The following is a 13484-nucleotide window of genomic DNA, read 5'->3' on the forward strand; positions in this document are numbered from 1 at the left end:
ATGGGCAAGTAAATTCTTGAGAGAACGCTTTTTCCATGGTGTATGTCACTGCGGTCTGCAGGAGAGCTTCTCCTTCCAGTCCACAAAGTATCAGAAGGCTGCTCCACAGTAACTCTGAGCAGGGCTTTCAGCGTGGTGGCCCCCCACTTTTGTGCAATAGTATCTCTGTCCAGAAGAAGCTTCAGGCAGCCACTCCAGAAACATGGAGAGGCATTTGGAGGAAGGCATTTTTTTAATATCTTGACAAGCTTTTCTAGCTGAATGAAAAGGTGGTCATCTTGTACCGCTTTTAAACTTCAGCTGTTATTTTCATTCTGACCATGAGGACGTAGTGGATCTCTGGAGTTTCACGCAAGGGCCAGTTCCCCGTCCTACCCCGAGATGCCAGGGACTGAACCCAGGACTTTTTGCATGCGAAGCACATGCTCTACTATGTGACACAACCCTTCCTCAACTTGTAACATACCAGGGCAAATTTAGCAGCAAAGCAAGCCTCTAGCCTGGGAGTCGTAAAACAGGGATGTGAGGTCAAGCTCCGAAACAGTACACAACATAAGGAACATCACTTGCACAGGATGGGGAGATATTATATTTTTATTCAACCAGAGCCAGGGCTTTTTCGGCCGTGGCCCCGATCTGGTGGAACGCTCTGTCACAAGAGACTAGGGCGCTGCAGGACTTGACATCTTTCTGCAGGGCCTGCAAGACAGAGCTGTTCCACCAGGCCTTTGGCCAAGGCACAGCCTGACCCCCTTTCTCCTTCTGCAATCCTCACAGAACTCTAGCCCAATGGTTGCATTAATTTGACTCTGAATTGATTTTAGAATGTATTTCAATTAACTGATTGTGATTTTATGTAAACTGTGTTATTTTTACTGTTGTTAGCTGCTTCGGCTGGAGAGGGCGGGATATAAATAAATATATTATTATTATTATTATTATTATTATTATTATTATTATTATGCTTTCCCTCTTAAGAGCCCGAGGCAACGTAAACAGGTTTTGCCTTTGCCCACTTTATTCTCACAACAACAAACAACCCTGTGAGCAGCGTTAGAAATTCGGATATACAAGGGTTATGGTCGCCAAAACAGAATGCCTGGGGCAATTTTTGAGCCAGAAGGCTCAAATGTCATGTTTTCCAATACAACTTTTGGGTTCCTGAAATTCATTCTGATTGTGCAGATAAAACACAACAGACAGAATTGTACAGGGTGTGTTGCTACTGTCTGAAAACAGTCAGGATCTGAGGATCCCCAGGCATGCACCTCCAGGTGGTAGAGATGTCCGACGCCCTCCTGGCGCCCGGGCATCTCTACTTAACCGCAAGTGGCCAATAGCTGGGTGCAAAATGCGCCTGGTGAATTTAAAACGCTGCCTGTAAGGCAGGTATCGCTGAGAGCAAGTGACCCAATTTGCCACCCAGTAAGCTTTAAAGCTATAGTTTTCCCAGTAGTGATGTATGGAAGTGAGAGCTGGACCATAAAGAAGGCTGATCGCCGATGAATTGATGCTTTTGAATTCTGGTGCTGGAGGAGACTCTTGAGAGTCCCATGGACTGCAAGAAGATCAAACCTATCCCTTCTTAAGGAAATCAGCCCTGAGTGCTCACTGGAAGGACAGATCCTGAAGCTGAGGCTCCAATACTTTGGCTACCTCATGAGAAGAGAAGACTCCCTGGAAAAGACCCTGATGTTGGGAAAGATGGAGGGCACAAGGAGAAGGGGACGACAGAGGACGAGATGGTTGGACAGTGTTCTCAAAGCTACCAGCATGAGTTTGTCTAAACTGCGGGAGGCAGTGGAAGACAGAAGTGCCTGGCGTGCTCTGGTCCATGGGGTCACGAAGAGTCGGACACAACTAAACGACTAAACAACAACAAGCTTTACATCTGAACAGGAACTTGAACCCGTGTCTCCCTTAGCCCTCAACTGACATGCTCACTATTGCATGTCGGCTGTCTTCCTGCGCAAAGTATAATTCCAAGTACCGGCCTGAGGGAGAACTGTGCCTCAAGGACCAAAAGGCTAGAGGAAACACCCATTTAATAATTCGGCATTCACTAAGTTTAAAATGAGAAACCATGGCGGTGACCTTTCTAACGAAACAGAAAAGTTGGGGGGCGGGGCGAGATATATTTCTGTTGTGATAATCTGAACAAGAAGGTTAGCTGTCCTCCTAGCACAGGAAGAAATATGGACGTATGAATCAAATATAAATAAAAGAGCAAGGTTCTGTTGACTCCAAAAAGCGAGAGAGCCTTTGAATCACCATATGTTTGGCTTGGATGCCTGCCACGGTTGTATAAATAGACCCTCCGCTGGAAAACCTACGGCGAGAGAGAATGCTTGTCCAGAAAATAACACAGATCCCAGAGCAGAAACCCTTTGCTCACGGAAAAACAGTGATCCTGATAGAATTAGTATTAGCATTTGTGCGTATCACATCTGTCTCCCCTAAGTATTTCACACCCATCTCTCTACATCAACAACCTCAAATCCTGCCACAGTCCAGTATGGCCACAAGACAGGCTTATGCAGGTGAGAACAGGTCAGACTACAGTCCACATTGGCAAAATACATTTAAAGCAGTATCATATCACTTTTAACAGCCACGGCTTTCCCTCCCCCCCCAAAAAAAGGATCCCGGGAACTGTAGTTTGTTAAGGCTACTGAGAGATCTTAGGAGACTCTTGTCAGAAGATGCCTTATGAGGAACGGCTAAGGGAGCTGGGCATGTTTAGCCTGGAGAAGAGGAGGTTAAGGGGTGATATGATAGCCATGTTCAAATATATAAAAGGATGTCACATAGAGGAGGGAGAAAGGTTGTTTTCTGCTGCTCCAGAGAAGCGGACACGGAGCAATGGATCCAAACTACAAGAAAGAAGATTCCACCTAAACATTAGGAAGAACTTCCTGACAGTAAGAGCTGTTCGACAGTGGAATTTGCTGCCAAGGAGTGTGGTGGAGTCTCCTTCTTTGGAGGTCTTTAAGCAGAGGCTTGACAACCATATGTCAGGAGTGCTCTGATGGTGTTTCCTGCTTGGCAGGGGGTTGGACTCGATGGCCCTTGTGGTCTCTTCCAACTCTATGATTCTATGAGAACTACAACTCCCAGAGTTCCCTGCGGAGGAGTTGACTGTAAAAACCACTCTGGGAACCGTGAGGCAAATAGGGGTCTCCTAACAACTCAGCACCCTTAACAAACTACAGTTCCCAGAATTCTTCAAGAGAAGCCCATGGCTGTTTAAAGTGGAATCGTAGAGATTTAAATGCATGGTGTGAACATAACCTACATTTTCAGGTTGGAGGCACCATGTACACAAGCCTAAGAAACAGATGTGAGGGTCTCAACTTACCGTTACAGCATTATAACATATCCCCCCCACACACACATAATATTTCAGGGTTTTTGCTAGCTAGGCAAATTTATCTGAGCTCCCAAGTACCGTATTTTTTTAAAGCAGTTTGAAGACTAGAAAACAAAGGGAAAAATGCATATAAATATTAATGCAGATTTTAAAAGATGAATGAGGGGAGGGAGGCACAGCCGAGAGAGATGTAGCAGCAGATCCCACCAGCACAAATGCAAAGAATTGAAATGTCTTGGAGCACGGCGGAAAGCACTTTGTGGGAGGATAAATGGTTCTTTATTTCTTTGCACTGTTAGTCTGTACTGCGGCATGATTTATAGCCTTTTTCTGCTAGTTAACAACAAGGAAATGTTGAAACATTATGAGAAAAATTAAGAGGCGACATGACAGAGGCATGCAAGGTTATGTGGATGGGGGAAAGTTTTCCTCCCTTTCTCCTAATACTAGTACAGGAAACGTCCAAAGCAGCTGAATGTTGGGAGATCCAGGGCAGACGAAATAAAGTTCTTCACGCAAGCGCAAAAGATGTTGCAATGGCCACCAACTTGGGTGGCCCCACAAGAGAAATCAGACAAATTCATGGAGGTAAATGGTCAGAGGCTCCAAGGTCGCACATGGCCACTGTGAGAAAAGGGTGCCAAAGTAGACAGGCCATTGGCCTGATCCATTGACCCGATGGTCTTGTGTTCTTTCAGGGGTATGGTAGGATACGTCCTTTTTATTTTCTCTGTCAGACAACTTTCAGATTTGTTCTAGTGCGTTTTATTCAAAGCGTTTGGCTCTAAATGACTCACAAACAGTTCACTGCTTTATACTGTTACAGATTTAGGGTAAACACTAGAAATTAATAAATTCTAGGATTGCCTATGGGGTGGGAAGGGAGAAATATAAGCTGCAGAGGAATTCCTGGGGTGTGTTTTTGAACAAGGGTTGTTGGGAGGAAGAAGCAGAAAAAGGAGGGCTGAAAGCCATCTTGGAGGGAGGCAGCCTGAAGGTTGCACTACAGTTCCCAGGTGCTGGAAAAGGACTTGAATCCAACTCTCCCTGGTCCAAATCCACACTATGTTCCTTCATAGCAGTTGTCTTCAACTTTTAAAAACTCAGCCGGGGGCTCATCTTTAACTTCCGGACTCCCTCCATGCAGACTGAAGGCGTAAATAGGCGAATAAACCATATTTATTGAAGTATAACATTCTGCACCGTGTCTTCCATTCTACAAAGCGACACAGAGAGAGGCAGACACCCGGTTTTTGCAACAATATATTTGCAAATTGGCTTATTTATTTGCAAAGAGCATTATTATTATTTTTTGGTAGAAAGCAATAAATAAAAGCAATATAACAGCACCAGCACCACCAAAGGAATGCCATAAAATAAATGAGGAATGAGCAGGGCTTCCTCTACTCTCCTCACATGCAACACTGCTCAAAAACCAGCTTATTTACGAAAACAGGAAGGAGGAGGAGGCCGGCAATTAGAGTAACATTAACTTGGCTGGTTGACAATCCCGGATAAACAAGGAAATCCAGCCTATTTTGAACAGAAGTGCCCATTGCCATTTTTTAAGGGGATTTGATGCTTTCAGCTTACCAATCCCAAACAGAATGGTTTCTGCTCACCAAAACATTTGGGAGAGAAAACAAACATATTTTCCTTCCCAAAGCACATCAGCCACGTTTTGTGGCCTGAAACGTGCTTAGCAAACCCCTCTCTTTTGCAATCTAAAGCAGCTCTCAGAAAGGGGGTTTATTGGACCCTTCGTGGACTCAGGTGGGTCACCAGTTGTGCAGCATCCATTGGGCCTAGCTGCCTCAACAGTATCCCTTTAAAATGCTCAAATCCAATTATATTTAGGATGGAAGGAGACGTTTTAGCAGTGTTTGTTGGTTTCTTTCTTTGCCCGGAAAAGAACGAGGGGGAAAACACGTTAATGAGTTTAGCTGTCTGGCTTACTGAGGACGGGAAATGACTGGCTGGTCAGGGACTTCAACAACAGACCCTGAGTGTTCCTTGATGGCTGGAACTTTCTCTCCCCTGACTTTGAAAGGTGACATCCTTCAGCAAGTGAGAGGGAGAAGCAGTTTTTGTTGCAGTTTAAGTTTTGGGAAAGAAGTTCCACTATGGCTTGGATCGAAAACAAGTCATGTACTCCCTCCTTTTCCATCATGGATTCAGTTTAACAGAACACTTCCTGGTTTCATCAAACCAGTTCACTGTGACATCCAAACTGGGAAACTGTGGTTGAGATGAGCGTTCCAAAACAGGATTTCAAAGAATGATCAAACTGTGGTTTGGAGGGATTGCTCAAAATGCAATTTCCCTGTTCGAGTGTCATGAAAAATGAGGACATTGATAAACTTTGCTTGTTTGTGTTATTGTCCTTTATTTGTAAAAAGTCTGCTAAAAATGAGCAGCTTTCTTATACTATGGTTCCTTAAACTATGGTTTATTCAAAACCAAAATCAATCTCTCCCTGCACACACACACACACACACACACACACACTTGCAAAGGAGAAGGACATGGACATGAACAGAAGAAGCAGCCTTTTACTGTTCTCCAGGATTTCAGACATGGCTCTCTCCCAGTCGTATTTGGAGATGGTGGGGATTGAATGCAAGACCTTATGTAAAGGAGATGCTCTTCCACTGAGCTTTCACCCTTCCCAAAATCTTCTGCTAATGCCATGTTAATGAATGGTACAGATGCAGAGCTCAGTGGAAGAGTCGGTAACTCTGATTGGGCCTTTCCCTGCGGAATGATATGATGGTTAGTGGACAAAATCTTCCCCATCATTTTATGGGAAAACTTCACTTGCTAAGTTTCTGTACATCCATAACACAAACTTGGAGGAGTGGGGAAATACCGTATTTTTTGCTCTATAAGACTCACTTTTTCCCTCCTAAAAAGTAAGGGGAAATGTGTGTGCATCTTATGGAGCGAATGTAGGCTGCGCAGCTATCCCAGAAGCCAGAACAGCAAGAAGGATTGCTTCTTTCACTGCGCAGCAATCCCTCTTGCTGTTCTGGCTTCTGAGATTCAGAATATTTTTTTTCTTGTTTTCCTCCTCCAAAAACTAGGTGCGTCTTGTGGTCTGGTGTGTCTTATAGAGCGAAAAACACGATAAGTCTCGAGGAATCGTATCAGAAGAAGTTCATGCATTACAACTAATGCTGTTCAGAGAGGCCTATATTTTCACGCCTGCTTTCAAATTTCACCATGTCATTTCATCTCAAGTCTGGACAAGCTGTCCTCCATATCCAAAGCCGCTAAAGGAATTCCTCATTAAGGCAGGGCTTTTTGGAGATCCCTGCCTCCACGTTTCTAGCAGACTTCCATCTTACATGATCACGGGCTCGTGTAGTTCAAGCGGTTACAACATAGCGACGCAGGCAGGTTTAAGAGGAACACGAAGTCTGAACTGAGCGGGCATGGTATGTGTGGAAACGACATGGGAGAAACATGAGCAACCATGACTCGCTTCTGCTTTGAAAAGCACAGGGCCAAGCCAACGGACAGTGACATATTTTATTGTATTTTAAGATTGTGAGGTCATTGCCCAGTAATGCAGCCAGCTACTTCAGTTGCTGCACACTCATTATGTAATGCAACCTGAAAAGCTTAAGAAATATTGGGTGGCCTCCGTTGTTGTGTGCAAAATTCCACTCACGCAACAGGACTTTCTCTTCTTCTACCCCCCCCCCCCGCCCTTCAAAATCTGCTTTAGAGGGTCTTCCAACACTCAGGAGCAGATTTTAAGACTGGATGGGGGGTACTGAATGGGAGAGGAGAGGAAAGGGAAACTTCCATTGAACAAACAGACATCTGCTGCACAAGCAGAACAGCTGGATGTGACCCATTGTATTAACAATTCTATTATGATTAATAGTTATTAATTGTGGAGGTATGTGATAGCTTGCATTTGCCAATCCCTCGAGAAGAGCAGCAGCAGCCTGGAGGAAATTTCAGCGTTCTACAGAAAGGCATTTCTCGCCCTGCAAATCAAGAGTCTCTGCCAAACAGCTTCACAGGCGGAGAGACTGTATGCAAAAGAGGGGTAGCACGAGACTCTTAATCTCAGAGTCACGGGCTCGAAACCCACATTGGGCAAAGGATTCCTGAATGGCAGAAATTGAACTACCATACATGATCCTCCTTGTCCCTTCCAACTCTACAGTTCTCTGATTCTGTGAAAATGTGGGGGAATATACTGTTATTATAAGGGACGCGGGTAGCGCTGTGGGTTAAACCATAGAGCCTAGGACTTGCCGATCAGAAGGTTGGCGGTTCGAATCCTCGCGACGGGGTGAGCTGCCGTTGTTCGGTCCCTGCTCCTGCCAACCTAGCAGTTCGAAATCACACCAATACAAATAGATAAATAGGTACCGCTCCGGCGGGAAGGTAAACGGCGTTTCCGTGCGCTGCTCTGGTTCACCAGAAGTGGCTTAGTCATGCTGGCCACATGACTCGGAAGCTGTATGCCGGCTCCCTTGGCCAATAAAGCGAGATGAGTGCCGCAACCCCAGAGTCAGTCACGACTGGACCTAATGATCAGGGGTCCCTTTACTTTTATACTGTTATTATGATGACTATTTTATTATTAGGCTGTCAGTATATTTTTCAAATGTTTTTATCACTGATGTTCCGTGCTCTACCTGGAAATGCAAGGGATTGAACTGGTGAACTTCTGCATACAGAGCACCTGCTCTGCCACTGAGCTATGCCCCACCCTGTTCAGTGTGTTTAGCATCTGGCAGGGGAAAGCAGCTGGAAGGAAGGCTGGAGGAGGACAGTGAAGTGTTGGGAAATGGGTTTAGCTGCCAGCGTCTCCTCTGACATTTCTCTGCCCTCCCCTAAGGCACTTTGCAACTTTTTTTGGCATAGCCTTTGGTTCTCTGCCGGGATGTCTCCATATCCTGTAGCCACTCATAGTCAGCTCAGGTGAGAAGCTGTAGCAAGACCAGCTTGGCCTCAGCTCCAAGAATGAAACAACAGGCATGGACACCAATACTCGAAGAGCTGCCAGTCTTGTCCATCTGCCTATGTTTCTGGCCAACTCTGCTTTTTTAAATTTTGAAACACACAACATTCGTGAATTTCACACACACACAAATCACACCTCGTTAATTTTATTAAGAAGTGGAAAACTGCTCCAACTGAGGATTTTCTTGATGGCGTTACTAGAGGCTCACCCAGTTAGTTTTATGTCCACGTCATGCTTCCAGCCTCTCCTCCAAGAAGCTCAAAGCAGCCTACATAGTCACCTTCCTATCAGTATCATTTTTGGGTGCCTTGGGCCAATGTTGTTGTGGTCCTGGCAAGATCTGAATCTGCATTTTCTTACTGTAAAGGTAAAGGGACCCCTGACCATTAGGTCCAGGCCAGATCCTGAAGGCAATAGGGCCTGATCCGGCCCCCAGGCCTTAGTTTGCCAACCCCTGCTCTAAATGTTACATCTGTCTTCACCCTCTGCATTACAAAGATGTCCACAAACATGACATGAAGGCTGGCAACATCATGTGGGAATCCCTTGCGGACGATCACAGTGCCTGGAGACAGACATACAGGTCGTGCATCCATAGCTGTGACCAGAGGAGGGAGGCAGGGAGGCCCGTTCTCATGTTGCCACCCTCCAGATCTCCAAAAGCACGCATACACATATACATATGCATATATACACACACACACACATATACACATTATTCACCATACTGAATTATCAATTTTGTCAGAATAAAATATGAAACTTTTAGCAACGGTCAGTTTAAAAGGACACTAAGTTTTTAGAAATGGTTGCTTACTTTTATTTTTGGGGAAGACTCTTACTCCTTGCATTAAGGGTAGCCAAATTCTGTGCGATTGCCATAAAACTTAGGGAACAAGCTGTGCTATCATAATGATTAAGGCCTTAAATGATAATTTTAGGTTATATGTTAGTGACTAAGTTTTAATTTATATTTTTTTTAACTGTTGCTATATCTGTATTATCCGTTATACCTAATTGCAAATTCAAATGTATCCCTATTGTGTTTTATGACTTTCTTGATATTGTATGTATGCTGGAACTGGTCTGTGACCGAAATAATCAAATTCATAAGGAAGGAGGGAGGAAAATAATTGGTGCGCTGAGAGAATAAATGCCGTGGTGCATCTGCAGCAGCGCAACTGGATGCTTTCATCTGCCCCATCTGCAACAAAACATGTCTCTCCCGTATCGGTCTCTACAGCCACAGCAGGTGCTGTAATCTTCCAGCTGTTTGACTTCACCCCCAAAGGCACACTCCTCCACTGCCTCCGGGGACAGATGCATGCCAACAACTTCACCCTCAGCCTCTGCCAGGCTCTGCTTGTGAATCCCTCAGTTCACACACTAAAGCATAAGTAGAAAAGGCTTCCCGCAAGAAACACATACTCCTCTTTTGAGAACCACCCCCTTAACAGTATCCAGCCTTCACTTTACAGCAGGGCAGGGCAATATATTCCTACAAAGGGTGATTGACCCACAATAAAAGTTCATTGGGAGCCACAACCAATGGTGGGTGGGGTTTGCAGCTGATCCCAAACCACAGGCCCTGCACCCCACCTTCGGGATCTTCAAAGTGGGACCCATGTTTTATCTCAGTAATCCATACAACAGCTCTGCAGAATTATTGCTCCAGCACTGCAGGTGAAGAGGCAAGGTTAAGAGTGAGTGGCTTGCCGAAGTCCACCTACTGAGTTTGGGGCAGTGGAGAAGCTCCAGCTGGGAGCTACACCTTCAGAAGAGCACACCTGTGGAGGTAGGCTGGAATAATAGTCTCCTCTCCCTTGTTTACGTGGGATTCCCCCACTTTAACGCACTCTCAGTCTTCCCATCAGCAGAACTGGAGAGCTGAATGCAAAAACATTTTGCAGAATGAAGGATGGGTTCAAAGCACGTGAGTGATTATCCATTTCTCACAACTCAGGATGTAACAGTTTAGACCTCCACCATAACTCAAGCAGCAATTTGATGGCCTCCTTGGAGCTACAGTTTTGATTCGCTAATCATCTGGCATGTTGTGGCACATCTACATACTGTACCTCTAAACTATTTTGTTTGCTGTTTCACATTTCTGGGATCCTCTAACCTCAAGAAGAACGGACAGCCTCAGTTGCTTTTTAAAACATTCAAATGTTTCACCCAGCATTTTATTGCTGATTTTTGCGTGCTTCAAATTGCATATAAATTATTGTTTGTTTTAAATTTCTCTAACCTCCCTTGGGTGTGGGGTTTGGGGTTGTTGTTGTTTTGCTCTGAAAAGTTAAGCATGGATTTAATGAATTAGGTTTCGCTAACTTCACCGATCGCAAATCTCTCCTTTCTTACCCCACCAGCACCACCACACATACACAAATAAAGCAGAACCGGCTCTTTACGCCTTCCTATACTGGAGCTGACAGCTGTATTTAAAAGACGCTCTCTTTCCTGGTCCTTCCATTCTGAAAAAGCTGCATCCCGTTGCATCTCCAGCTTACAAACGTCCATGACACAAACAAACACAGCTAATCTCAAAATGTCACACGCGTCTTTTGTTATTGGGGCAGCTGCCTCCTTGCAGCCCCAGCCCGCCTCGTCCTAGATCCCTGGGCGGGTTTCCTCCGAGGGATTCCCCCGAGCAGAGGCGCCCCGGGGCTGCAGCCCTCCTCCCGCGCTCCAGTCTTTTCGGCAGGGGAGGAGGGGAAGGGAGAAAGGTGGGACGGACACCTAGGGAAGAACAAAGGCAGCGGCAGACAACAAAGGGGGCCAGGTAGAGCAGGCAGCCAATCCCATCGCAGGCGCGGGAGAGGGCTCGCCTAACAAGTGGTGGCCGCGCGCGGGGGACGGAGGCGCCTCGCCGCGGGAAGGAGGAAACCCCGCTCAAGTTGCGCGCTTCGGTCCCGATCCGCGCGGGCCACGCTCCCCAACACCTGCGCCAAGCTCAGGCCCGGTGGGGGTGGGGTGTGACTGGGGAGAGGGAGAAAGACGAGGGGCTTTTCCATCCTGCCAGCCTTTGCCTTTCTCTTTCAAATCCCACGGGAACAAATGGCTCCCGCCTCCGTTGCCGCCCGAGCTCCTTTCCCGCCCAGGCGCGGAGGGAGAGGCTCTCGAAAAGGCGCCCGAGAGCAGCAGCAGCAGCAGCAGCGCTCGCCTCTTTCCCTCCCGAGCCCAGGAATCTGGGGGCAAAAAAGGGAGGTGGCGGCTCTGGGGCCGCTGCTCCTAATCTCTGCTGCCCCACACTGCCGCCCGGAACTTCCCAAGTATATGATTCTTAAAGGCAGCATCAGTAACTGCCCTTCACTATTAAAAAATAAAAACAAATCTCCCCCTCCCTTCTTCGCTTCGATCTCTGCCAAGCCCCCACCCTCGAGCGCTCTTTTGCTTTCGCTTTGCTCCAAAAACTTCGCCAAAGGCGCGCGCGCAAGGAGCTGGGTAAATTCTCCAAACTCCAGGCGATCCACCCATGCAAAGATTGTGCCACCATCAACGCACAACGCGCGCTCCCAGCGCAGAGTTCCGCTGCTGCCCCGAGCAAGGCCCGCTCCTTTCCCCCGCTGCCGGTTCAGCGACGCCCGGGGACCCTCCCCAACCGCGGACTCTCCTTTGCGCACGGAGGGAGGAGAGAGAAAAAAGGAGAGGGCTCACTTTTCTTTGCGCGCGGGGTCTGCAGGGGGCAGCCGCTCCGGATCAGCTGGGGAGGTCGCTGGTGGGCGGGAAGGGAAGAGCGGGGCTTTCCTTGGCGCCGGAGTCCTTCTCCTTCCCCGCCGCGCCGGGGGGTTTCCGACTCCCTCTGCCGCGCAAACCACGCCCCGGAGCCGGTGCCGCTCGGCCCGATCGATTGCTGCCTGCGGTTCTCCGGCGGGATCGCGGCGGCCGCCCCGGATGGAAAGAAGGGAGCGCGCGGGGGTTGGAGCGCCGCGCCTCGCCTTGGCCGTCGGCCCGACAGTCCGCCCCCGGGAGAGAAGGAACAAGGAGGCTCCCTTCTCGCTCCCGGCCTAGCGTGCAGTTCCTCGCCGCCCGCCTCGGCCCGGCCAGCGCGCAAACAAACAAACAGCACGTGGCGGGGAAGGCCGGGAGGAGGAGCAGGGAGGGCACCTGCTCGGAGCGGGCTTACTTGGTGGTGAGTGGAATTGCGCACCGTGGGATTTTGGCAAGCAGAGAAGGACGTAAGCTCTCTGCGCGGGTTTTGCGCCCGATCCACCGGTGGCGGCCGCGGATTGTGCTTAGAAAGGGAGGCGTGGATGTTGCGCAGGTGTTTAGAAAGCATGGGCGCGGGGCAGCCTTGCCATCTAGGAACAGGTGCGCGAGTGTGATCCAGGGACTTCCGAATCACAGCAGCGTGAACTTCTGCAATGGGGAAGATGGTGCGAGAGAAACCTTTGAAATCCCAGCTCACGCAGTTCTGATGCTCACATGAGACAGCCACCCAAAGTAACTTGGGAAGCGGGACATGAACAAGAAGCCCCTGCCATTGAGCTTGGATCTGGTTCTGTTATAAAAGACTTTGAAATATAAACACCTCTCAAAATATCTTGCCCTACACCAGCACATTTTAGCACTGTGTAACGCAGAGTTGGTCTGCCAGTGGGCCAGTTCCCTGGAAGGATGGGAAAAAACTAGAATGAGTTGGCTAATCCTGTCATTGTCCATGGGGTTTTCTTGGCAGGGATACTGGAGTGGCATGCCGGCTCCTGCTCCAGGTGGATCACGTTTGGTCAAAACTCTCCACTATGACCTATCCATCTTGGGTGGCCCTCACAGCATAGCTCATAGCTTCTCTGAGTTATTCAAGCCCCTTTTCAAGCAAGGCAGTGATCCATGACAGCATCTTAAAAAGCAGAGACATCACCTTGCCAACAAAGGCCCGTATAGTTAAAGCTATGGTTTTCCCAGTAGTGATGTATGGAAGTGAGAGCTGGACCATAAAGAAGGCTGATCGCCAAATAATTGATGCTTTTGAATTCTGGTGCTGGAGGAGACTCTTGAGAGTCTCATGGACTGCAAGAAGATCAAACCTCTCCATTCTTAAGGAAATCAGCCCTGAGTGCTCACTGGAAGGACAGATCCTGAAGCTGAGGCTCCAATCCTTTGGCCACCTCATGAGAAGAGAAG

At 47.7% G+C, this 13484-nt stretch overlaps 1 protein-coding gene across 9 annotated transcripts in view; it reads right to left on the minus strand.

Annotated features, from left to right (window-relative positions):
- The window catches only part of SYNE2 (spectrin repeat containing nuclear envelope protein 2), a 256417-nt gene extending 243194 nt beyond the window's left edge, over positions 1-13223 (minus strand). For 7 of the 9 annotated variants that reach the window (XM_083607756.1, XM_083607761.1, XM_083607760.1 and 4 more), the window contains exon 1: positions 12018-13116. In XM_083607756.1, the coding sequence (XP_083463882.1) occupies positions 12018-12639 (622 nt within the window). In that variant the 5' untranslated portion in view covers positions 12640-13116. Of the gene's footprint in view, positions 1-12017 lie in introns of all 9 variants that reach the window. The other 2 variants (XM_083607758.1, XM_083607754.1) reach the window with 2 other exon arrangements.
- Positions 13224-13484: the final 261 nt, after the last annotated feature.

The sequence above is a fragment of the Podarcis filfolensis genome, assembly GCF_964270895.1.
Source record: "Podarcis filfolensis genome assembly, chromosome: 1".
Classification (NCBI taxonomy): Eukaryota; Metazoa; Chordata; class Lepidosauria; order Squamata; family Lacertidae; genus Podarcis; species Podarcis filfolensis.